General features: G+C 46.2%; 1 protein-coding gene across 2 annotated transcripts in view; it reads left to right on the top strand.

Moving 5' to 3' along the window:
• The window catches only part of Asap1 (ArfGAP with SH3 domain, ankyrin repeat and PH domain 1), a 262146-nt gene that overhangs the window by 9908 nt on the left and 225911 nt on the right, over nt 1-26327 (top strand). For both annotated transcript variants that reach the window (XM_042699919.1, XM_042699918.1), the window contains exon 2: nt 23172-23298. In XM_042699919.1, coding sequence (XP_042555853.1) covers nt 23172-23298 — 127 coding nt within the window. The remainder of the gene's footprint in view (nt 1-23171; nt 23299-26327) is intronic.

Here is a 26327-nt window from a genome sequence, read left to right as displayed (position 1 = left end):
TTTAGGTCACAGTTTCAGAGATTTTGGTCCATGGTTGGCTAGCTTATTGCTATTAGGTCTGTGATGATACAGAAACCTGGAAGAAAAGTGTGATGGAGGAGATTACTCACCACATGGCAGCCAGGAAACACACAGCAGGAGAGAGGAAGGGTCTGGGGACCAGAAAACCCTTGAAAGGCACAGATCCAGTGAATTCAGGAGGCTCCACCTCCTGAAGGCTGTACTCATCAGTGAACAAATCCATTGAAGTGAGCACCCTCATGATACAATAGCACCAACGGCTAGGAACCAATCCTTCCACACAGGAGTCCTTTGGGGGAAAACTTTATATCCAAACCCTAACAATTTGAAATCCAAATTATGCCTGTTCCTCTTGGACTACACAACCTGCATGTCTAACATGGTCTTTCTTTTCCCTGACACTGTGCTGTGCCCCTGTTTAACCCTCCAAGGTCCCCAATACCTTCTGTGCATTTTCCTTAGACTGAAATCCAACAGTCCCACCCCTAACCATCTCTACCCAATCAGCCCCAAGAATCTTCTCTCTTCCTCACTCTCTGGTACACTCCTGGCTCAGGACAGCTCCCTGCTGTCCCTCTATGTATAAGGCCCCTGTTCCTGCATTTCTAGCCCCCTGCAATGACTTGCCCTTATGTCCCACAGTTGTAGCTGTTCCTACAAGTTCCTCATCTAGATCATACTCATTCCCTGGCTTTTCTTCTCTGTGATATGTTCTCCTTAGTGCTGTAACATTCTGGATTGACTTGTCCCCTTCGATATGTCTGCCACCTACCAGGCCACAAGACCACCTTGTCTGCTAGTGTTAACTGCTCCAGTGCATGGTGTCGAGCCACATGTTGTGTCCAATAAATAGGTACTGACACCTCCAGCTATTGGTTGAAATGAGCTTTCTAGAACTTTCTGCAGGAATTGGCCTTAAACTACCATCCTCCTGAATAGCTGGAATCATAAACTCAAGCTACTTTACCTTTCTTTTTCTTCTTCTTTTTCTGATCGTCAAGGTGATGTACGGAGGGGTTACAGTTACATAAGTAAGGTAGTAAGTACATTTCTTGCCAAACTTGTTACCCCTTCCCTCATTTTCTCCTACTTTCTGTTGCCCCCTCCCCGACCCCTCCACCAAAGTTGTACAGATCATTTCCAACATATCGTCTTGTGAATATTTTCAATTTTTTGACGTGTGATTTCCAAAAGCCCTACACTTACCAGCACAATTACCCCAGTAGACACATCTTTGCTTCTCAATCCTCAAACCAGTTCTCTGAATTGATTCCCTTGGTCCTACTTGGTTTACATTTCTTGTTTTGAACCAATCACTGTGGATCAAGGGATGGAATATTCTAATAGGACAGGCCTGAGTCACCTGACCATGTGCAGAGTTGAGGATGAAGTTGAAGGTCAGCCATATTGGAATGAGTGGCTTTGCCAAGGGGAGCTGGGAATACATTCACCAGAAAAAGGGGTATTGGGTTGCTGGGAGGCAAAACAACAAACAGCCAACTTCAGCCCTTCATGGGGTGTTTAAGAGTCTCTACTTTTTGTTTTTTAAATGAGCCCTACATGTAACCCCTCCATGAGTCACCATGTCCATCTCACTGTGGAATTGGGCGGGCCAGGTCTGAATAAGGCAGGAGGCATGGATGCTCTCCGCTTTTACCTGTGGCTCCGTTGTGCAGCTTAGCACACCATTCGTACATTGACTCTTCCCCGACACAGTTCAGATACAAACTCATTTGTGTGTCACAAAGGGCAGTCTTCACCCTGAGCTCTACACTGGGCAGGTGGCCAGCGCTGGAGCAGAGCCACGAACCTCAGCCCTTCTCATGACACCAGACTGCCAAAGAGATCTAGGCCATCCCTTTCCTCCCTTTTACATTTCTTGGTCCTCTTTCAGGGGCAAATGTTGGCTTAGGGCCCTGCTTGGTTCCTGCTCCGCTGTGGGCGGCATTAAACCTGGATTCTTTTTTTCTATTGTAATGCTATCTACCCATGGAGAGACTCCTCCTTCTGACATACTTTGCTGCTCTGTGACCTTGAGCCCCTACTTTCTCCTCCAGGGCTAATAATACATTCCACAGATGGTTGTGTTGAGGATGAGACCAATGTCTCTGACCACATTGCTGGGCACATGGTAGGGTGTGTGAGGTCCCTCGTCCTCTGGGCTGGCTGTCTTAGGCAGGCTGACTCCCCACCCCCCACCCCCTCCCCACAGTGTCCCTGGTAGTTCTGAACTTAGAGCCTCCTGTGCACTGGAAATTGCTTCTCTTTCCCAGAGAAGCTCAATGGCTGCTGACTGGGGAAAGGTCGGAGGCTTGAGCTGAAGAGAAGAGAGCAGATGGGGCAAGGTGTCATTCCCAGGTGTTAGGATGAATAAGAGCCTTGCCAGCCCATGTGTTGGAAGGGGAACCTGGTAGAGAAGGAAGACACATTTTGTGTGACACAGGGCTTTTGCACATGCCAGTCCTTCAGGGCTGCCTTTCCCACCCTTCAACCCCAGGCTCTCGGTGAACCACTACCTTCCACTACCTTTCCTCTCCAGTCATCTATTATTTACTGTGTTTCCAGTTTTGAATGTAACATACTGGATGACAGCATTCTGTTTTAGGATGACAATTGATCATATCATCTGTGTCAGTGAATTTGATTACTGTTCTTGCTCTGCCTCTCCTCCATCATAGCAGTTACTTCTTTTTTTTTTTTTGTAGCAAATATTTATTAAGTACCTGTTATTTTGCTAGGCATTGGTCTAGAAGATGGTAGAGGAGACAAATAAAAATCAATTAATAACATTAAAGAACAAGCTGGCAGGGTGCCTGTGGCGGTTAGCTGCTCAGGAGCCTAAGATCTGAGGACTGAGGTTTGAAGCCAGAGAAAGACCTGAGGAGTAGCCCTTAGGCCCTGAGTTCAAGTCCCTGGACGAGCACACAAACACACACAAAATCAAAACAAAAAGCCTTCAGATCTCAGCCTCTTGAGCAGCTAGGATTATAGGTGTAAGCTACCAGCACTTGGCTTTGAACGAGGTAATAAGCCAGGGTAAAGAGAGAGAAGGTATTGGGAATGGAGAGGGAGGAAGATAGGCAGAAGAGGAGACCCTGTGGATTTAGACCTTAAGGATAACCAAACAAACTTGCAGAGGTGTGAAATCAAAAGGTGTAAAGGAAAATGGCATGTGCAAAGACCCCAGTGTGGGCATGTTACTAGAATGGCAACAGACAGGCTGTGGTGTGGAAGAGGAGGAAGGTTGGAACCGGAAGTCGGGTGAGTGTAGCGTCAGACCCGTAAAGCCTTTAGGCCACGCTTAGGCTTTACTTATTCTCAGTGCCTTGGGAACCACCGTTGCTCAGTGGTGCTAGGACACTGCCACTTCTGGCCAATACAATAGCCACCAGCCACAAGTAGTGACTAAGAAGTTGAAGCGTGGCTTGTCCCAATGAAAACATGCTGGAAGTATGAATAGATCGGTTTTCATAGACTTCATATGAATAAAAAAGAATGTAGAGCCGGCGCTGGTGGCTCATGCCTGTAATCCTAGCTACTCAGGAGGCTGAGATCTGAGGATCATGGTCAAAGCCAGCACAGGCAGGAAAGTCTGTGAGCCTCTCATCTCCAATAAACCACCAGAAAACCAGAAGTGGCGCTGTGCCTCAAGTGGTAGAGCACTTGCCTTGAGCTGAAGAGCTGAGGGACAGCGCCCAGGCCCAGAGTTCAAGCCCCATGGCTGACCAAAAAAAAAAAAAGAGAATGTCAATGGTTCCATTCATAATTTTTCCACTCATGACATAGGGAGAGGGTAATATTATGGACCTAGCTGGTTAAGTGACCTATATTATTACTGTCCATTTTGTCTGATCCTGTTGACTTTTCTGTGGTAGTTGCTAATGACTTGTGCATGTGTGATGTAGGCTGGCCCCTGTCCCTGATGGAGAGCTGTGTCCTGGGGCTACCTTGAGCCTTTGCTTTGCCCTCTGAGTTACAGTTGTGTGTCTATACTGGTCCTGAATTACCAGGACTGTATCTGCTTGGCCACCCCTCAAGGTCAGCAACAACTCTCTACCTGGGGCCGCTAGGTATAGGTTGTTCCCTGGATGCGGCATCCTCGCCTGCTGGTCCCTGGGGCCAGAGTTAACATCCTGCTAATATCCCTCAGCCAGCAGAGGACCAGAGTGGAGGAAAAGGTCCTGTATGTAGCGTCCTTGTCTTCACGGGCACAAATGTAAGGCAGGTACTATCTCCCGACACCCCCAGTGCCTTTAATATAACTTCCAATGTTGGCTTCCTTCTGGTCCCTGACATCTCCTCAGTTTGTCCACCTGGGGTCACTTCCCAAATAACCCCCCTACCCTCAGAGCCTTTCTCAGGCTGTGCTACCGAGCTGTGCTACCCTAGATAGATTCTCAGTAGAGGGAAGGGGCCGACTCCCCAGGACATCAGGGGCCGAGCTGGGGTGAGGCTGCAGGTGGCAGACTTCCTGGCTGGTCTTTCTGGTCTCTGGACCTCTGAGCACAAGGACAAGGAGCGTGGACACTGGGTGTGCCTGGGTTGGGGTGTGGCGTCTTGCTAGTCCCAACTGCTGCCAGCGGCCACACCCAGAGGGACAGTTGAGTCAGCAGCTGAGTCAGTGGGGCAGTGGCCCAGAAGAGTGCTGTCCTCTTAGGTCCACCTGTTTGTGGGACCGAAGGGATGTCTCCAAGCAGAAACGCGGCAGGCAGTGTCTCCCAGGAAAGTTGATTATTAGTGTCATGGATTTTCTGACTACTTCTAACTTCAAATGATCAGGGTTTTTCACATCAAGCAATTTCTGTAATTTTTCCTTCCTTTCCCCCACTCCCTCTCCTCTTCTCCCCTCCCCTTCCCTCTCCTCTCCCCTCCTCTTCCCATCTCTCCTCTCCTCTTCTCCTCTCCCCTCCTCATCTCTCTTCACCCCTCCCTATGTTTTCTCTCCCTTCCCCTCCCCTTCTTTCCCCTCCTCTTCCCATCTCTCCTCTCCTCCCTCCCTCCCACAGTGCCACTTCCTGTTTTTTGGTTGTTAATTGGAGATCAGAGTCTCACAATCTTTCCTGCCTGGTCTGGCTTTGAACCACAATCCTTATATCTCAGCCTCCCAAGTAGCTAGGATTACAGGTGTGAGCCACCAACACCAGGCTATTTTCTGTAATTCACTTTCTTCACTGTAATTCAAGAATTCACTATAATTCTGACACTTTCTGATTTGACACAAGGATGATCGTCACAAGTCCCAGAGGTTACCTGGACTGCTGACCAACCAGCTATGAATCTAGGGGCCCCAATACTCCCTCTTCTCACAGTCAGTGATTTCCTAGAATCACTGAGAGGACTCAGGAAAGCACTTCCCTTTCATGAGTGCTATCTTAGAAAGGATCCAGCACAGGAAGGCTACATGGGATGGATGCCCAGGGTAAGGAGGGGTAAGAGAAGAGAAGCAGCACTGTTCAGCCCACCAGGCATGCTGCCTTCCCAGCCATCACTGGGCTCCCAAGCCTGGAAGCCCCATGTAACCTAGGATGCAGTGAGAGATAAATCATTGGCTGCTGGCAACTGAAGGCTTATCTGCAACCCCTCTTACCCAAAGATCCTTCTGGAGACCACCTGGAAAGAATTTGCCCCTCCCCAACCCCAATGAATCAGGTAGGTAATTACTCAGAGATGACAAGAATTTTAGGAGCTGTGTACCAGGAATCAGTGGCAAAGGCCAAATCCACTTTTTATTATACTACAATCATATTAATTTATTAATGAGATCAGATGAGTGAATGTGGACAAAACCATGACTGGTAACTTGCCTGGATCATGACATGCTGTATGTTGGCACTCGCTGAAAGGAAGAGGCAGGGAGGGACAGAACCTCTGAGTGTAGAACCTTTGAGGTCTATTCATTCATTCATTCAACAAGCTTGTATATAACACTTCCGATATGATCTACTCACATTGTGTCGCAGTTAAAGGCAGCTTCACAGCTGAGCCTTTTCAGCACCAAAACTGTATATGTCTATGGCCAACTTAGAAGCTCCTCCTGGCTTTTGGAATAATGACTCAGATACTTGCTAGAATATCCAAGCCCTGCCCTTGAACCCTCCTAGCCTCCGTGCTCACTCCTCCCTTTAAGCCTGCTGTCATGGCAGAGCTGTCTGTGCATGCACACACACATATCTTCCACCCGTGTTTCAGGTCCTTGTGTGTTGGATCTGCTGTTTCCTCTGCCCTGAGTGGCCTTTGCCAGGCATCCTGGTTGCTGGCTTCTGCTCTTTGTAGACCTTTTCAGTTAACTTCTCACTGCCCTGTTCCTTCCTCCCTGCTCACCGGGCCTAATTTACTCTGCACTCCAGGCAGTGAATGGGTGTACATTGGGTATCTGATATTCAGAAGGAACTGCATAGTTAACTTAAGGCCACCAGAGTGGTGGCTCATGTATGTCATCCTAGTTACTTGGGAGGCAGAGACTGGGAGAATCTGGTTTTGTGGCCAGCATAGCAAAAAGTTAGCGAGGACGCCACCCCCCCCCCCAATCTCAACAGCTGGGTGTGGTAGTGTGTGCTCATAATCCCAGCTTCTCAGGCCGATGGGCGATAGGAGGATCATACCATCTGAGGCTGCTCCCCACAGTGGGGGAAGTAAGACTCTCTCCAAAAAAATAATAAAGAGAATAAACTTAGTTGAGATGGTTCAAGTGGTAGAGCCTAGCACACCTAGCAAGCGCCAGTCCACTAGTTCAAATACCATACCCAAAGGAAAAAGAAAAATCCTGCTATTACCTTAGCACTGACAAAGTGCCTGACCAGTATTCTAGTGAACTCATTCGGCCATCTTCACCACGCTGTCAAGTGGGCACTGGCATTAGCCCTGTTTCTCAGTGGTACCCCCTGGGGAGGAAGCAGGATGCATAGCCCAGCCACGAGTGCTCTTGGAGCTTGTGCAGAAGCAATATTGTCTCTTATTGTTCTGCACTAGACCCTAATTGTCTGTTTACACGGCTGCCTCCCTGTGTCAGTCAGGGTCCCAGCAGGAAACAGATGGCATTCTCAAAATAGGATAAACTGAGAATGGCATCCAGGAAATGTGGGGGGTAGGGGGGAGGAGACAGGGAACCTGCAAGGGGGAGTGGGGCATTAGGGCCCTCCATTGATGGAATGAAGGGGAGAGCCAGGGAATTCCTGTGGAGAGTGGGAGCTAAGGAGGCTGTGTGGGGAGGGCCTTCAGATGGTGAGATAGGGCTGGAGCCTTCGGAGGAGAGGAGCGGCCCCCTACCCCCAGTACCCTTCCTCCAGTCCCTTGCCTTGACCCAACCAGAGGCTGAAGAGCCAAGGGGTCCAGAGCAGGGCAGGAAAAGACAGTGGGCGTGGCTGCCACCAGCACCATGTGCGCCCTACTGACCATGGGCTTCTCCAGAGCTGGCCTGCTCTCACTGCTCACACTTGGGGAACACCACGGGGCAGGGGCTAGATCAGAAACGCTTGGGCAGCTTAAGCTGCTGAGCCTTAAGAAACACTGTTTTCTCAGTGTCTGCTTCATAGTCATGTGTGGGCTTGGGAATTTAAAGTGTCTGTGTACACGCATGTGCATGTGTATATGTGTACGTGCTTGCATGTGTGTGTGTGTGTGTGTGTGTGTGTGTGTGTGTGCCATTTGTGGGGTTGTTAGTGGGGAAAATGATGTCCCTGTGGTACATCATCTGGACTCAGTCTTCAGAGGCTCTGAGAACTTCTCACTTCTCATACCTCCTGCCCTATGTTGCCTTGACCATGGAAAGCAAGACTTTTATTTGTATTTTTGTTGCTGATATTTCAATTTAAGCAGCAGGAAGCTGTTGGGCTGAGGTGGCTGGGTGGGCCTTACCCCTCAGCCTTTCCCTGAATTCCTCAGATAAGGGCAGAAAAGCAGTCGCACTGGAGAGTGTGGAGCCCATGTGGGCCTGGTGGGTGGATTCACCCTGCCCAGCCCTGCCAGTCCATCTGAAGGAGAGCAGGGGGGGGGGATTTAATAGTTTAACAGACCAATGATGGAGAGAGAGAATAGACAAATGATACAGACAAACTGTCCTACCTTTGAAATCACACAGACATACTACTTGTTAGGACATGGGAAGAGTATTTAACCTTTTTATACCTCAGTTTCCTCACCTGTGAACCGGGCACCATCTTACATCACCCATGGGGTTGTGTAAGGATTAATGGAGCCACCCCAGAGGTCAAGCTCTGAGCAATGGTAGGTGGGAAGAAATGGGAGTAGCCTCCCTTTCCCCACTCACTGCTAGTAGGAGTCCACCCTCCTGTCCTTTTTGTTACCACTTCCAAAGCCTCCCTCCTTTCTCCCCTTCTTTCCTCCTCCCCTTTTTCTTCCCCTTCCTCCCTCCTTCTTTCATAACTTTTCTTCCTCCTCTTGGCTTCCCCCACCCCCAGTCACTCTTCCCAGCCCATTCTCTGTGGTTCCTTCTCCAGGGTGCACTCTTACACTGGCCAGTAGAATATTAATCAAGGAAGGTGAATTAGAGCCTGAGCAAAGAGGGTCCAAAGGTTTAAGAGTTCTGAGACCAAACACCAATCAATAACCATAAGTCATCCCTGACCTGGCCCTAGTTCCTTTCTGCCTGTCTGCCTCCAGGTGCTGACCAGGGAAGGCAGCCCACACCTGAGACCAGCATAACGGGGCAGTTAGAAAACAGAGATGGAAAACACGTGGGGGAGATGAGGCAGTGAGTTTTGAGTTCCTAGAGCTGAAGGTGGGGAAGACCTCTTTGACAATTCACCTGGAAGCTTGGGCAGAATACTTGTAGGAGAGTCACATCAATATCCTTAAGTCAGACATACAGCATTGCAATCCTAGCTACTCAGGAGGCTAAGATCTGATGATCATGGGTCAAAGCCAGCTTGGGCAAAAGAGTCTGTGAGACTTTTAGTTCCAGTGAACTATCAAAAAGCCAGACATTGGAAGTTTGGCTCTAGGAATAGAGCACCAGCCTTGAGCAGAAAAGCCAAGTTTGAGAACAAGGTCCTGAGTTCAAACTCCACTACCAGCACAGGAAAGAAGAAGCAACAGGTATGAAAGCTTGTTGAAAGCAGTTACACAAAATAATATACCCCTCTTAACCAGAAGCTAACTGGTTTTTTGCATTCTGAAGAGGAGACTGCATTTCATGGAAACTTAATTCTAAAACTTGGTGGTTTAGGGATTGGTAATAGGAAAATCTGGGATTTAAACACCAGAGCATGAAAGTTTCACCCAGATCAAATCCATTCCTGATCCCTAGAAATCAATATCCTGTGTAGCTGGGATTACAGGCATGTGGTAACACCATAACCAATCTATTCTTTAAGATAGGGTCTTTTAACTTTTTTCTGACTGATGTTATCAGAGCAAACAATACTCATTATAAGTTCATTGAAAAAAAAAAGATTTAGAGCCATAATAAAACCTTAGTTTGTTGGACTAAATGGGCATTTATGGGACAAGAGATACAGTCTCACATATGTCAGCTAACCATGTTCATGACACCCCTGAATTACTGAAAATAGCCCCAGTTTAGAAGTGAGGAACATGTGTCTGTGCCAAGTTGAGTCTTTTGCTCAATGTCATGCAGTGTATCAAGAGTCCTGGCAGGATCCGATCCCAGATCTTGGGGGTCCTAAGTTCTGTGTTGTGCTGGGTCACTGCTAATTTTTAGAGTTGTCATTTTCTGCAAAGCCTTTGAGCACCAAATATTTATTTTCTATTTTTCTCTTGCTGTTTTATGGGAAACCCATCTAGATGATCTGCAGCTACTGCTTGCTACCTAGAATATACTGTCAGGCCTCAGCTGTTTCTTGATCACAGACTCATCAGCTTTGATATTGCTTACTATTTAGACACAAATCAAATGAGTAGAATGTTGTGCATTTAGAACATATCTTACAAATATTTCTCTTTGGTAGTATAATTTTGTTTGTTTGTTTTAGCAAATTTATAGTTTGTGGTTGGTAGCCACTCCCTTTCCTTACAGCCCCTGGTTACTATTTCCAGATAAACTGCCCTGTCTAGTAGCTGACAGCCAGAAGTCCAGCTCTCTGTATTTTGTTAGAGTTGATGCAAAGCAAGAGAAAATGAGCCAGGGAAGAACCAAGGGGTGCACCTGTGATCCAATATGTAGATTTGGGTAGTTAGATTTTATAGAAATGAATTTGCACTTAGGGAATCTCACTTTCTAGAAAAGATGATTTGTGCACATGAGTGTGTGTGTGTGTGTGTGTGTGTGTGTGTGTGTGTGTGTGGTGTGCACGTGTACACGTTGTGAGCGCAACTGTGATCTTAGAAAAGGCAAAAGTTAGGGTAAAAATGCCACCCCAGGTCTAGAGGAAAGCATAATAGGTTTTTATTTGATTTTTCTTAGACAACTGCTCCTAATGTAGGATAAAATTGGAACTTTTGTCTTCACAAAGGAGACGGGTTACCAGTTCTAGTCTTCCACAACATGTGTAAAATTAGCTCTATCAAGCTACAGAACAAATTAGAAAAAAAAAATCTTCCCTTCGTTGGGCATCAGTGGCCCATACCTATAATCTTAGCTACTCAGAAGGCTGAGATCTGAAGAACACCATGCAAAGCCAGCCCAGGCAGGGGATTCCATGAGACCCTTATATCTAATTAACAAGCAAAAAGCCAGAAGTGGAGCTGTGGCTCAAGTGGTAGAGTACCAGCCTTGATTGAAAAAGCTAAGAAAGCTCAGGTCTTGACTTAAAGCCCCCATACTGGCACACAAAAAATACCTTCCATGTTTGACCTTCACTAACTTCATTGTGGTTTGACTAGTAAGGAACATTGGAGAAAGAAAGATAACTAAAGGGAAGCTGTTCTTGAATCAACAATACTGTCTCAACTTGCTTCTGGCTTATAAATATTACCCTGACAGATAAATATCACATAGATCTTAGGTAAACAGCTACATAGCAAAAGAAGATTCTTTACTCAGGGAGGCCAAGATCTGAGGATTGTGATTTGAAGCCAGCCCAGAAAAGTCAGTGAGACTCTTATCTCTAATAAGCTACTCAGAAAAAAACCAGCAGTGGCACTGTGGCTCAAATGGTAGAGCACTAGCTATGAGCAAAAGAAGTTCAGGGACAGTACCCAGGCCCTGAGTTCAAGCCTCAGGACCAGCACACATACACAAAAAACCAACAACAAAATCCCCTCCCAAACCAAGATTCTATCTTGGCTGTGGACAGGCTGTTTTTTGAAATAATTCTAGAATTTTAAATGATTGGAAAGACTGGGTGGAACATTTATTTTTAAAGCAAAGAAGTCTTTACATATAATCATCTTACTTTTGTGTTCGGACTCTGCCCTGTCTCCTTCTCCTTAACCAAATTGGGCAAAGGTTGTATAAATAAATTTGCTTCTTCAGAAATCCACCCTCTGGGAGCCTGTGAGCTCCTCTGTGACTGATTTTCTGAAGCAATTTCTGAGATGAAATTTAAGTGCATATAAATGTAATGTCTATACTTGATGGATTGAGACCATCCTTTTAAGGAAGTCCTTAATTCCATAAAATAGTGTCTCAAAATAATTCAGAACCAAGTACTGACTCTAAAACGTGGATGACAAGTTGGGAAAATGACTTTGGTGGGATAATTACAACTTGACCACTTCTGAGGTTCACTGTTTTCTCACATTCTTAGTTGGTTCAGCATTTGTAAAGCCCACTATATAGGACAGATTTAATTTAAACTGCATATAAACAAAACTCAAATAACATTAGCAATTAGTCCTCCCCCCCTTCTAAAGCCAGAATTGTCTGGAGAGTGTCCAAAGTCTGATGTACTCAGTGGTTATCAAGAACTCAACCTTGTTTGGTCTGGATAGTGATTCAGAATGGTTAGTGGAGGGCCAGCTATCACATCCACATTACAGGAAGCAGAATGAGAGCAAAGGGAAAGAGGAAGGATCCTCCTCTTCCATGTTAGCTCTTTTACATGAGTTGGTTCCTCAAAAGTTTTACATAGCACCTCTACTAAGTGCCACAAGGGAGTCAAACTGGGGGCCTTTGTTAATGAAGAAACGGAGACTACATGGAGGGTGTGTATCACATCCGGCAGTGTACCAGTAATACAGTGGAAGGGGTGTGAGCTTCAAAGTAGACTTGTGTTTGAATCTTAGCTCGCTACTTAGTCATTGCTGGAACCTGGGTCTAGCATGTAATTTCTGAGTCTCAAGTTCCCTATGCATTAAACATGAAGGAAGTAATAGTTACCTTGTAGGGTTTGGTGAGAATGAAATAAAATCATGTATATAAATAGTTTTGTATGCAGTAGATAGTAAATCATCGCCTTTGTAGGTTTTGAGATGTTTTTTTTTCTTCCTTTTGCTGATACCAGGATTTGAACTCAGGGCTTTGTGTTTACACAGCAGGCTTGTTTGGCTGGCTCTCTGCCACTCAAGCAATGCATCTCTTCCTGCTTTTTACTGGTTATTTTGGAGATGGGAGTCTCAGACTTTTCTCCATGGGCTATCCTCAAACAAGGATCTTTTAGATCTTAGTAAATAGGATTATAAGGCATGAACCTCTGGTGCTTGGCCTATAGTTCTTATTACTATAAGTTGTTCCTTCCTCCGGCTCCCTGTTGCGAAGGAGACATGTGATTGGCTGTCTTTGGAGAATCACATGGAATCAAGAAACTGTTTCCTAAAAGAAGAGGAAAATGTAATTCGTGTCTTAAAGGCTTGTCTGTATTGCTGATAATTTCAAGATGCTAGTTGATGGATAATGAAAGGTCTCTAACCCAGTGCTGGTGGATACCCACTTTACATACACATGCACACTCAAACTTCACAAACACACACATATAAACATTCTAATTCTCTCATCTATCATTTGTCTCTTACGACATACATTCTCTCTTACTCTCTCTCTGATGATATTGAAAATAGCCTAGCCTATAGAGCCACTCAACATTGAGTTGTCTGTTATCCATTAAAACATAGTGGTTTATAAATTAGTGTATATAATACTTATAATTACCTAAGGCCAGAGTGAAAAAACTAAGTTTTCAAAAACAAAACAAAAAAATAAAAATAAAATCCCCCAAAGAACAGAAGTTAGATGCATCTGTCAGAAAGTTTGCTAGCAATTGGAGAGATTTTTTTTTTTTTAAATTAGAGTCCCTGGTGTGATTTGGAATGTTCACATTTGAGAAAGATGTTAACCAATAACATATGCTGGGAAGAAATCTTGGCAGTGGGTGGGCAATTTTCCTTTTTCAAATAAAGCAACACCCTATATTTGACAAAATGATGACAAAATGCTATTATGCCACAGGTCATTTCTAGTGGGTTCAAATACATTACAGGTGAAATCACAGTTTTCAAAACTAATGGGATACAGTGATCAGCCTCAGTGAAGTTCACAGGTCAGTCTTGATGACCTTCAGACAGTTCCTTGCTTCTTGGTAGCCTCTGAAACAGAGCTGGGAGCCTCTTATGTTTAGGGTGGTCACTGATGTTAAGAAAAGAAAAGGGCTCAGAATGTGGCTTAGTGGCAGAGTGCTTGCCTATAGCACATGAGGCCCTGGGTTTGATTCCTGGGTACTACAAAAACAAAAATAAATAAATAAAAATTGATTTTAAAAAATCATCCAGTTATGCACTGCTATTGCAAGAAGGGCTCAGAAAGCATCTGCCCCAGGGTGATGGTTTTAATCACGGGGAAAATTAGGCTATGAGAGGTGACGAGATTTAGTTGAAACTAAAGAGCCAACCTCCTTGGCATTCCACATGGCATACTTCTCAGTGCTGAAGTCCTAGATAGCTACCATTTATCCAATTTCTTCTTCAGACAATCAGTGGATTTGAAAAGTGCTCTTAAAAATAGGCTTCATTGGGCTTTGAGCAAATCAGAGAGATAGCAATTCATCAAGTTACCTTTCCTTGCAGTTCATATTCATAGTTCAAATGTTCAAACACCCTTGTTTTTCTCTGTTTGAATACTTGGATCATTTCATCAGTTGTACTGAAAAATGATATCTATACAACACGTGAGCTTTGACGACAGGGGCTATGTCTTACGTATTTTATTTTTTGCTTCTGAAACATCTAACTTATTACCTGTTTAGAATGCAAGTAATGATTTAATAGCTAACATTTATTGATCATATATACCAGATAATGTGCTAAGCATCCTGCATGAATTTTCTATCTTGTTTAAATGTGGGTCTTGAACTCAGGGCCTAGGTGTTATCCTTCGCTTTGTCTCTTACGGTTAGTACTCTACCACTTGAGCCACAGCTCTACTTCCAACTTCTTGGTGAGTGATTGTAGATAAGAGTCTCACAGACTTTCCTGCCTTTCCTGGCTTTGAACTATTATCCTCAGTTCTCAGCTCCTGAGTCACTAGGATTATAGGTATGAGCTACTAGCATCTGGATCCAGGTCTACTTCACCACTGGAAAGGTTATAGAACTGCATAGTAGCTCACAATTTCCACCCAAATGCCACTTTACCCATTGGAAAATGCCTAGGGACTTAGGAGATAATGACTTCATTTGGGACAATGTCATTCACAAGAGTACAATAGATGTGCAAAGGAGAAATTTGACCTGCTCTCTGCATATGCTAGAGGGCCACCCTAGAATGGGGTAAGGCATGGTTTTCTTATAAAAATATCACAATAGACTCCCAGTGCCTAGGTTACAAACTATCTGCTGTTTTATCCAGTAGCTCTAAGGAAGAACAGAGATGGCATGGAGAGAACATAGAATTAATGGGTTTTAGAGAACAGAGAAGAAGGGGTGTGACCTGGGGGGAGAAGGTGGAAATGACAGAAGGAGAACAGAAGGTGAGTACTATGGGGTGCCATCTTCTTGTTCAAAATTAGGGTGTCAGTTTAGTGGTGGTATGCCAGAGTTTTATGGTTATCTCTTTTTTTTGCAGAGGAGACAAGATGTTTTTGCAATGCAAAAGCTATGTTAATCTGCTCCAATGGGAGTTTCTGAAGACAAGGACTTGACTGAAAATATAACTGGGAATGGTGGAGAAGTGGGAGCCCCTTGGGAACCAGGACATCTAGCCACAGTCCTCACATACCCGCTGGGAAATGTTGGGCAACTCACTTGACTGCTGGGGAATCCATTGTTGACCCACTTGAAAAGTGAAAGGTTAGAAGGCTCATTATCCTTGGATTTCTATATGGCTCTTGTGGTTTATGGGGATATAGGAAGCACTTGCCTCTCTCCATTCTGGTTCTGGGTTCTACCTCTGCTCCCACCTCTTCATGTAGACATTTGCTCATTCTTTCATCCATCCTCCATCTACCCGACAAAACCTTTATAAGCAGCTGGAGTTCTTGGGCTATAAAAGTGAATAGAACTCCTCCCCCACCTCCTGGTCTGAAGGAGCTTGCAGAGTGTTTGCAGAAATAGGAATGATTGGAAAATGGTGCCTTGGAAAGGGGCCATACAAGGTAAGTTCTCAGTTCTGAGATACTACAAAAAGGGATCTTCAGCTACATGTAAAACCAAGTAAATTCATCAAAGGACAAGAAAAACCTGGTTTTCTGTAAGTTTGGGGAGTGTTCCTTTTGCAGAAATAAAATAAGATTTAAAATCTCTTACTCCTAGAGATGGCAAGATTTTAGGAATCCTATAAAACCACTACCATTTTTCTTCTCTGGAGGTTGTTTCATTTCTATTAGAAATGATGTAGCTCATAAAAGGGCGCCAGCTCAATTCAAAACACATTTATGGGGGGCCTTCAGGGGCTTGTACTCAGCAGAGCCTTCTGTGGGGCAGGAAAAACCTGCAGGGCTGGGATTGGGACCGGCTGTGAAGAGCATTTCTCCATTTATTAGCTGTTGACCTTAAACAAGCTCCGAGTTCTCAAAAACATGCCACCTCCCCAGGTTCCTGGGAAGGTTTCAGGAGATGCTTTTTGTCACATGTCATGCCTGAGGCTCCAGGAACCTTCTGTCCTTCCTTCCAACTCTTCCCCCCCCCCACACCCCCAAGCGGGTAGGTGAGAGAGATGGACAGGAGAGTCCCTAAGTACCCTCAAGGACTGGCAATCTGGAACTTGGTATTTAAGAATCTCAGTAGGAAGCTGTGAGTTCTCAGCCAAACCCTGACATTAACAGTTTGATTTATCGCTGTGGAAATTCACAGTTTGCCACGTGTACCTGGATCTGAAGTCCCTCCGACTGTGCCAGTATCCCCTACTTGCTGTAGCAGAGAAAGAAAGGTCAATATTGGGAACACCTGGGTGCAAATTAATCCCCAAGGAGTGGGGTGAGGGGAGTTCACCCCAAGTCAGTCAAGCTTACATTTGAAGTAGGCTCAGGAGGAAAAACCATATACATGGACTGCAACAGCAAAATGATCCTGGGGCTGGGGATCCAGGCTAATGAGCTGGAGGACCTGCTCTAGGACTGATCGAGGTGACCTCTGAGCTTCAGATTTCCCCTGCATATAACAATGGCCTAGTGTAGCACTTGCTGTATACAGTCACTGTGAGCCTTAAGTGAGATCATGACTGCAGTGACTCAGACTAGTGCAAGATGCATAGTAAGTACACAAATCGTTAGCTCATATTTATCATTCACAGGATAGAATAGAAATATATTCCTGAAGCCGGGCGCTGGTGGCTCATACCTGTAATCCAAGCTACTCAGGGGATCTGAGGATCTCAGTTTGAAGCCAATCCAGGCAGAAAAGTCCATGAGACTCTTATCTCCAATTACCTACTCAGAAAAATCTGAAAGTGGCATGGTGGCTCAAGTGCTAGAGCACTAGCCTTGGGCACAAAGAGGCTCAGGGACAGTGCCTAGACCCTGAGTTCAAACCTCAGGACTGGCAAAAGTAAAAATTAAAAAGGAGAGAAATGGATTCCTCAGTTGCTTTACTTGATATTCACACTGTATGTCCTTTGGTTCCCAGCATTCTTCAGCTGGTCTCATAGGTTCTACCTCCATCAGAGGGAAGGGTCAGGGAATGGAGAGTTTAGAATAGAGACTGCCTCTACACAAACCATGTTCTTTACTTACTGAGAACACTCTGGTGGTTTTATGTAAAGTATTTAAGTTAAATGAAGTACATTTGGGATTAGAATAGGCCTTTAAAAAATACTACATGAAATCGCACAAGTGCACTTGGGAAGCACTCTGCATGCAGAAAACAAGTCTTTAGCCCTTGTGTGGTATGGTAACATGAGCCTAATAGCACAACACAAGGAGTCAGGCACAGTTCTCCCTCTGCTTGGCCCTAGAGGGCTTTCTTTTTCCCCCCTGCTTCTTTAAGGCAGGAATGTTTTTTAGGAAGGAAACTTCCTTCTGTTGCCTGGGTTGGAAAAAGAAATCAAAAGGAAGTAGCACTCACCAGGTACAATACGAGACCAACTGAGATTTGGCTTGGATGTCCATAGCATCTACCAGGCAGGCTTGGGAGGTAAACTTGGATTGAGATTTCATTGTGTTCAGTTCTGATTGCATTGTGTTCAGTTTGTGTGACTATAATGTTTGTATCTTAGGACTGTTCCATGAATGATTCAGGTCTTACATACACATTGCCAGCCCAGTGCCTGGCCAGGGTAGGAGTTCAGAAAGTAGAAGTTGGTAACCTAGCAATCTAGCTTTCTCTTTGGTACATCTGAGATTGTCATTCTTACTTTATAAACTTATGAGGTCTAAAGAAAGAAACATGGATCCAAATTTACATATTTAAAGTTTTTTCCCCCTCCTTTTGTGCCAGTACTAGGAATTCAATTCAGAGCCTGAGGCACTGTCCCATAGCTTCCACTCAAGGCTAGTGCTCTGCCACTTGAGCCACAATTCCATTTCCATCATTTAGGTAATTAATTGGAGATAAGAAGCTCACACTTGGGCTGGGAAGGTGGCTCAGTGGTAGAGGGCTTGCCTTGCATGCATGAGGCCCTGGGTTCAATTCCTCAGCACCACATAAGCAGAAAAAAGAAGCTGGAAGTGGCACTGTGGCTCAAGTGGTAGAGTGCTAGCCTTGAGCTGAAAAGCTGAGGGACAGCGCCTAGGCCCAGAGTTCAGGTCCCATGACTGGACCCCCCCCCCCCAAAAAAAAAGAAGCTCACACTTTCCTGTCCAGGCTAGCTTTATACCATGATCCTCAGATCTCAGCATCCTGATTATAGGCATAAGCCACCAGGAATGATTGATCACTGCTCCCCTTTTATAGATGTGAAAACTGAGACTTATGGAAATGAATTAGGTGAAATTCTGTGCAGCAGAGAATTGAGCCAAGGAGTTCTAATTTGAGAACAGCCCATAAACTCAAGTTCCTGTACAATAAATGCCTGGCTTAGAATAGCCTTCCTCACAAGAGCTATGTTTTATTTTTTTAAATGGGGTTTTATTTTATGATTTTAACTCACTTCTGATCCTGATTGGAATCTATCCTATTTGATTCTAAGTACTGTTTATTTATTTCCCAAATCTAAAACCATCACTAATGGATCTGACCTCACAAAGTATACTTAAGGGAATAAACAAGGTCTCCAAAGATGATTGATTCCCATATCCCAGATCCCAGACTCTGCAAATTGCCTTACTGTACAGTCTTCCCTTCCCTTTCTTCTTCTTCCTGCAGGTGACTAATTTAGAGAAAGCTGAATTGTGAGATGAAAGGAGATGTATTTATAGTCATACTTCACAGAAGAAGAGTTCAGAGGAATTCACAATGACTGCTTATTCACTATGCATCAACGTTTTTGTCCCTATCATCTCATGTCGTTTCACAAAACAGTCTGGACATAGCTTTACTATGACCATTACCTTAATTTTGCAGATGAAGAAACAAGGCTAGCAAGTGACAGAGTAGAGATTCAAACCCAGTTTCACGCAGCATGAAGCATTGTCTTCCTGTCTTTCTCCTCACGGCTCAGTTAAATGAGAGGATTTTGCTGTGTGTTCTTGCTGACTATCACTGTGGTACAGAGCACACATGCCTCTTCCTGATTTCTTGGGTCTGAAGAATCTCTTTGCTTCCCTACCCCAGGTCTATTGTCAATCATCTTGCACATGTGCCCCCTTGGTTATAAAGCATATGGGAGAGTGAGCTCTATAACTGGAAATGGGATTCAGAGCCAATTCCCCAATGACAACAAGGTCGCTAATGCCATTGCTATCCAGCTACCATTACTCTGGTTGCCTCTATTTAAGGACACAAAGAGGCATTCTGCCAGGATCACTGTCCTGTCCCTGTGGACAAAGCTCAACAGCATGACAGGAGCAAGGGTGAACAGTCTTTGAAGGGGAGTCTAATGATAACAACGAAGATGATGCCTGATTTATATAAAGCTGGGTGCATACAAGCCTAAGGACATATGCATGTATGTTTTTCCTGGCTTTGAAAAGGATGGTGTATATTTCTGGGCAGCTTCATGCAAAGAAATACAGCATTTAGGTTTTACTCACGTCAGACTCTATTTGCTTCTAGATATCCAGGAATGGTTTTTTGTGTTTCTTTTTAGAGAAATAAGAGGTACAGATGGTTTCCACTAAGACATGGTTTCAAATTTAAAGAGGATTATGGCCCATGAACCCCAGAAATGGCGGGCTGAGGTGTGAACCTTTGAAATTCTAATTGCAGACCAGTCGGAGGGGTATACACTTACCAGAGTACAATATCTCTCATTGTTTCAATATTCCTTTCATGGCCTGAGGAGGAGGGGGAAGGAGTAGATACATAACATAATCTTCCAATGAAACTGAAACAGAATTGATGGCAGCAGTTTGAGCTCTGGTGGATTCAATGAAGAAAGAAATCTCACTGGGTGCTGGTGGCTCACTCCTATAATTCTAGCTACTCAGGAAACTGAGATCTGAGGATCATTGTGGTTTGAAGCCAGCTGGGACAGAAAAGCCTGTGAGACTTATTTTCAAATAAGCACCAAATAGCTGGAAGTAGAACTGTGGTTCAAGTGGTAGAGCACCAGCCTTTAGCAAAAATAAAAGGCTAAGGGATAGTACCTAGGCCTTCAGTTCAAGCTCCAGGACTGGCAGGCCCCCACCCCCTTCCCCCCCAAAAAAAACCCTCAAAACTCCACTATTTACCATTGCAGTTAGCAGTCATTATTGCCTGTTGCAATAATCTTTATTCTTTACATCCACGGAGCTGAGTGTATACAGCTGTCATTTGCAGCTGGGAGGGCTGTGTCATCATTTTGACCTATCTGCCTCTTCATTTTATAAGTGACAGCACCCAGCCCCAGTGATAACCACTGTGATTAGGAGAGAACATTCTGGAGCTGAAGGCCTCCCAGAATTAAGGCAATTATACAACAACTAAAGGCCTTTAATACCAGTTCTTACTTGCTAACTATTTGCCAGTTCTAGATGACAGGAGAGCTACCAGCTCAATGGAGGTGACAGTACGAGATAACAACTTGGAATCAAGGGAAGGCCAGAATAAAGGCAAAACATCTCAAGTCTGAATTTATTTCCAGCCTAGAGGAAGGAAAACCTTTTTGGAATAGAAGGAAGTCTGAGTTTTCAGTGTAATTTTCTCAGTGCTCTGTGGGGGAACACAGGATTACTGAGACTCGGAAAGCTTAATTAGTCCAAGCCAGTAGGGTCCATTTTTCTTCCAAGTTACAGAACTTTTCAGACAGAGGTAGGGATTCCTCTTGGGTGGCTCATACTTACACACACACCCCCCCCCCCCCACACACACACCCACACCCACACACACATTTTACAACCATATGAATGAATGACCTCCAGGTATGGGTTTCCAGCTGCCTGCTAATTCCATCTGTCCATTCCCCAGAGTTTCATACTCCAAGTGTCCTAAAATCAAACTTTTAAAGTATTCATGACAAGAAACTACTCCTATTTATTGAGTGCCTCATTATTTTTTTTGGGGGGGGGGTGTCAGTTGGGGCTTGAACTCTGGGCCTGGGCGCTGTCCCTCAGCTCTTCAGCTCAAGGGGAGCACTCTACCATTTGAGCCACAGTGCCACTTCTGGTTTTCTGGTGGTTAATTGGAGATAACTCTTACAGTCTGGACTTTCCTTGGCCAGACTGGCTTTGAAGCTTTGATTCTCGGATCTCAGCCTCCTGAATAGCTAGGATTACAGGTGTGAGCCACTGGCTCCTAGCTTATTATCTTTTAAACTAATGACTCTTGAAGTGAGTTTATTCTGGCACTTTATTCTGCAAGAGAGGAGTGTTTGTGAGCATTCCCGTATGAACTACCTTTATATGACTAAGCACATCCCTCTGAGGATCATTGATGAGCCTCTCCCTGGAGGCAAGGAGCTGGTTCAGCTGGGCCAATCCAGAGATAAGCATCTCCTACTTTACTCCTGGCTTTTCTGTGGTTGAGCACTTCCTCATCCATTAACCTGTAACTCCTAAGAGCCTCTTGGGGTTGGTACCCTTTATCATCTGCCTCCATGTGGGTCCAAGATCCCAGAATGTGGTTGACTCTCTTCATTCTTAAAAAAGGAGGAGGCTCACTTTGTCAGAGGCTTTCTCTGGGTTTTGTTTCTATGGGGACATCACCATGCTTTCATTCCTTATATCTACTCCACTCTGTGTCATCTAATTTGTTAGCTGCTCACTTGTCCACTGGAAGGTAAGCTGCATGACAGGCAAGGGCATTGCCCAATCTCCCCTACACAGAATAGGCTCTTGATAAACATTTGTTGGCAGTGAATGAACTGAACAGCCACCCCAATGTCAAAGATTTCTTTCCCTGTCTCCTGACCTGTCTGTAGCCTTCCAGCCACACAGGATGGCTTGAGCAGACCAAGGCTTTTTTTTTTTTTTTTGGTCAGATGTGAGGCCTGAAGGGTTCTGGGCGCTGTCCCTTGGCTCTTCAGCTCTAGGGGAGCTCTCTACCACTTGAGCCACAACACCACTTCCGACTTTTTTCCCCTGCTTATGTGGTGCTGCGGAATCAAGCCCAGGGCCTCATGCATTGCAAGGCAAGCACTATGCCACAGAGCCACCTTCCCAGCACCAGACCACGGCTTTTAAGGGTCTTATATTCTGAGACACTACTCATGGGCCTAGATTTTTTTTTAATTTTCCTTTTCTTAAAAAACAAAAACTTCATCCATCACCAATGGTGAGCAAGTAGCTAAGTGGATGGATTCTAACTACAGTAGACTGGACTACTTTGAAAAATAAAAATAGCCCTTTGCTGAGGCAGTTATGTGTTGGTACAGTTTCAGCTTTGATTTGCATCTGGGAAATACTTTCACGCACTCCTCCCTCCTTGACTTTCTTCGGGGTTAAAAAATGCAAATGAAAAGATGAGGAAATTGTGAAAAAGCCCGAACAACTTTCATTTGTGCTCACAGAGCATTCCAGCAACCTCAGCAACAGCACAAAGCGAGCGTTCCCAGGGCGGGGGCCGGGCGGGCAGCTACCAGCCGGGCCCCAGCCGCCCCCCGGCCGCCCCGCGCGGCCCGCGCCCCCCCCTGCACCACCCACGCGGGACTGAAAAAGAACACGCACAACTTTTGGTGTTTTCTGGTTCCCATCTTGCAGAAATGCTCGCGTACGTAACCAGCTGGCTGAAGTAACCACTCCGCGGGCGGCCAGGGGGACGTGGTTCCGGCGCCCCCGCGAGCTCGTGGGGCGGGCGGGGCGGGGGGGGGGGGAGGGCGCCCCCCACCCCGAACGCCCTCAGAGCGCTGCAGGGCGGGGGGCGGGGCGCGCGAGCCGGGGGGCGGGGCGAGGGCGGGGCGGCGCATGCGCAGAGCACTTCCTTGTTTGTCCCCGTGACCGGCCGCGGGAGCCCGCCCGCCCTCACGCCCGCCCGCCGCGAGACTGAAGTGTTCAGTCAGCCCGGCCTCGCCGCCGCCTGTCAGAGCGCTCGAGGAGCCGCGCCCGCCGCCCGAGCCTCCGGCCGCAGCGTCCGCGCCCCACCCCCGCCGGCATGAGCACGGGGAGGCGGGTCCTCTGGAGCCCCCGGCCTCGCGCGCCGCTCCGAGTTTGAAGGGCCCGAGCGCCGCCCTCGTCCGCCCGCGCCCTCCCCCCCACGCCCAGCTCCCGCGCCGCCGGGCCGGGGGCGCCGCGCCAGGCCGGCTGCGGGCGACGGCGCGGGCGTTCATGAGCCTCCGAGCGACCCGCGGCCCCGGGAGCCCGCGCCGTGACTCACCCTCCGTCCCCGCTTGTGTCTCCCCGTCCCTCCCGGCAGGATGCCGGACCAGATCTCCGTCTCCGAGTTCATCGCCGAGACCACCGAGGACTACAACTCGCCCACCACGTCCAGCTTCACCACGCGGCTGCACAACTGCAGGAACACCGTCACGCTGCTGGAGGAGGTAGGCTGCGGGCCGGGTCCCCGCGCGCAGCCCCGGCGCCCGCACTGGGGTCCGCTTGCCTGCTGAGGTGGAGAGGAAGGAGGAAGGGGATGTGGCGGGCGGGCGGGGGGGGGGGGAGATGGGGAGACACACCCCCTCCCCTTCCCCGCTCCCAGGTGCCTGGAGAGGGGGGCACTTCCGATCTGCAGCCCCCTTCCTCACTTGCCGGCCCTTCTCGGGGTCCGGTGGGTTTCAGGGCCCGCGGGGGGGGCGCAAGTGGAGCTCGGGACCTCCCCCCCCCCCGAGGGAGGGGTGGGAGAAATCTCTTTCCCATCCTTGGTCCTGTCCGCCTTCCAGGCGGTCTTCGGGGGCGCTTCCACATCCTGGTGACCGGCTCCTCACCCGTAGAGTAGGTGTGGCGTCCGGCCGGCCGCCGAGGTCAGAAGCCGAGGCATCGCGGCCAAGGTCACCGGCCAGGGGCTCGGTGGGTGGACAGCGAAAGCGCTTCGCCGTGGCCGCCGCGCTCAGCCTGGCAGACTTGGCTGCTGAGATAAGGGCCGGTGGAAAATGCCCACAGCACCCGAGGGGAGTCGGGCGGAGGCTGCCTCCTCCTCCCCTGGACGCCTTCCGGCCGGTCTCTGGCGCCCGAAGTGCCGAACGCCTAGGCGAATCTGTGCAAACAGGTCCCCCACCCGGCGCCCCTTTGCCACAGGCCTTTGGTGGGGTCTGGCAGCGCCAAGCCAGGTCTGCAGGGCACTGGAAGGCTGTGAAAGCAGACCCGAGGCCCGGAGCCCGCAGAGCTGACGGAGGGAGGGAGGGAGGGAGAGGGAGGGGGAGGGCTGTAGAAGTCTCAGACTTTTTTTTTCCCCCTTAATCTGGACCTTCCAGCCTAGCACCAGGCAGGGTCAAGGGCACAGCGATTTCCTGAAAATTTTGGAGTACATTAGTGATAAATTGAGATGGATAAGAAGGAACTGGAAAGCCCAGGAGCTACAGAAGCCTCTGGAACCTCAGTGAAAATAAAGCATTTGCCCTGGAATTCAGCACCATCTCTCAGTACGGCAAAATAGTACTCCTTTCAAACAAGACCCAGCAGGAAAAGACAGCCTTAGGAAGAGGAATGATTTTTCCCTAGGGGAATTATGTGGTTGGTTTATTGAGGTTTGGAGAGCCCTTTCTGACTTAAAGCCACCATGACCCACCCTTGTAATGTTGGGAAGCTGGTGGTTTTGTAGGTAAACGGCTTTCAGCACTACTTTTGATTCTGATTCTTGAGTTACTATAGGAAGAACCCCTATTTAGAAATAACAGTTTTAGGTTTTGTGCTCCTATTGAGTCCCCCAGTTCTGGGTATTAGTATAAATGTTTCATTCAGCTGAGGATGCTTCTAGAGTTCTCTCTAGAGTCATTGTTGGGTGCTTAAATTAATTCTGAGGTGGGTGGAAGAATACCTTCTAAATAGGTTTGTTTGAAAGCCAGAGGTAAATAGATTGAGGGTTTTTTGTTTGTTTGTTTTGGTTTGGTGTTGGTTTTGTCTTTGTGAATTGTCAGCCTCTTGTGTTACCTTGACAGCGGCTGAAATTAAAGAGAGTTGCCAGGCATTCATCCTCATGATGAGTCCTTCACATATTATGGTAAATTGGAACATGCTGATAAAGGAGTATTCTGTATCTTTTTTCTGTACCTCTAAAGGATATGACATTGATTAGACTGCAGTGTTATTTTCAGTTTAGTAAGTTCTTCAGTGCTTGCTAATAGTGCCGTCAGTTACTTTTAACTTTCTTGCTCTGCACATTTAGATAGTGTTACTGTAGTCTGCAGTACATGATAAGGGTTTGGACAGTGCTGTTTGTAGGAGTATTTGTGCATATTGAAGCAACACCTTGGATAGAGTTAATGTCATACTATAAGCAGTTGCTCTGACCTAAGTTTAAATTTAAATGCAAATGTCAATGATGTTTAAATTTCATTTTTAATTTTTAAAATGTAATTTGCATGTATCTCCTAATAAAATCTGACTTGCGAGCTTGGGTAGAAAAGGAGATGGAACCTTAACAATTTGAGTGTGCCTGGCCTCAGCCATTTTGGAAGAATTGGAACCAGGCTAGAAGTTCAAAAGTATCACCTTAGAGTACATTGTTGATAATACTTGCATTCTCAAAAATGTAACAGTAAATGTTTCATTCAGGATGCCTTAATAATATTTCTTTTTTCTGAACTTGAGTACAGTGTTGGTTACAAAATGATTGTCTCTGCTTTGAAGCTTTTAACTTTTAGCATACTTCAGGAGATTGGACTCTCAAGATTAGCTTTTTGCATGAATGCTTTAGTTCCTCACTGGACAGCCATCACAGTTGAATTTCTCCTTTTCCTTCAAGCTTACATATATGAAGAAGATACACATATAAATATCTTGTGAATCACAATTCAGTTTTTCAAAAATATAACACTTAAGGTTATTGCACCTAAAATAAGAGGAAAAATTGGAGGGCATACCACAAATTTTTGTTGGCATATACTTCACAAGTGAGATATTTGGAAGCTGTAAGGATGTGGCCTGGGTGGTTCTCTGGTTATTCTTGGGAATAGAGCTCTGGGTACTTTTTTTTTTTGATGATGTGGAAACTTTGGAATAGGACTAGAATTTTCTCCTTATTAAAAAAAAAAGCCTTTCCCCAGTTCTTGTAATTAAGTACTTCCTATTTATTTGTGGTCTTTGCTGTTGTTTGGATTACTGACATATATAGATAGATAGACTGCAGCTAAAGCACTATGAGATCTCCAAGCTTGGGGCTCCAGATTAACCCACACTCTTCTTTTGCTGTCTCCTTGGCAAAGACTATACTGTGCTGTGCAGATGTTAGTGCTTTTATTTAAAGTCTCTGTGATGAGCTCTCTAGGAAATGAGTCAGAAATCTATGGTAAGAAGAGGCCGAGTTTACTTCTAGGCTTCTTTGGGGGTAAAGGGGCACATATGGCTGTGGGAGTCAGGGCTTAGCTGGCACACAGTGATTGGAGGCTGTTTGGGGGGAAGCAGGAATGGATCCACT

This window comes from Dipodomys spectabilis, unplaced genomic scaffold (genome assembly GCF_019054845.1).
Source record: "Dipodomys spectabilis isolate Male_0828 unplaced genomic scaffold, ASM1905484v1 ptg000264l, whole genome shotgun sequence".
Taxonomy (NCBI): Eukaryota; Metazoa; Chordata; class Mammalia; order Rodentia; family Heteromyidae; genus Dipodomys; species Dipodomys spectabilis.
Note: the sequence above shows the minus strand (reverse complement) of the source record. Positions and strands in the feature narration are given on the sequence as shown.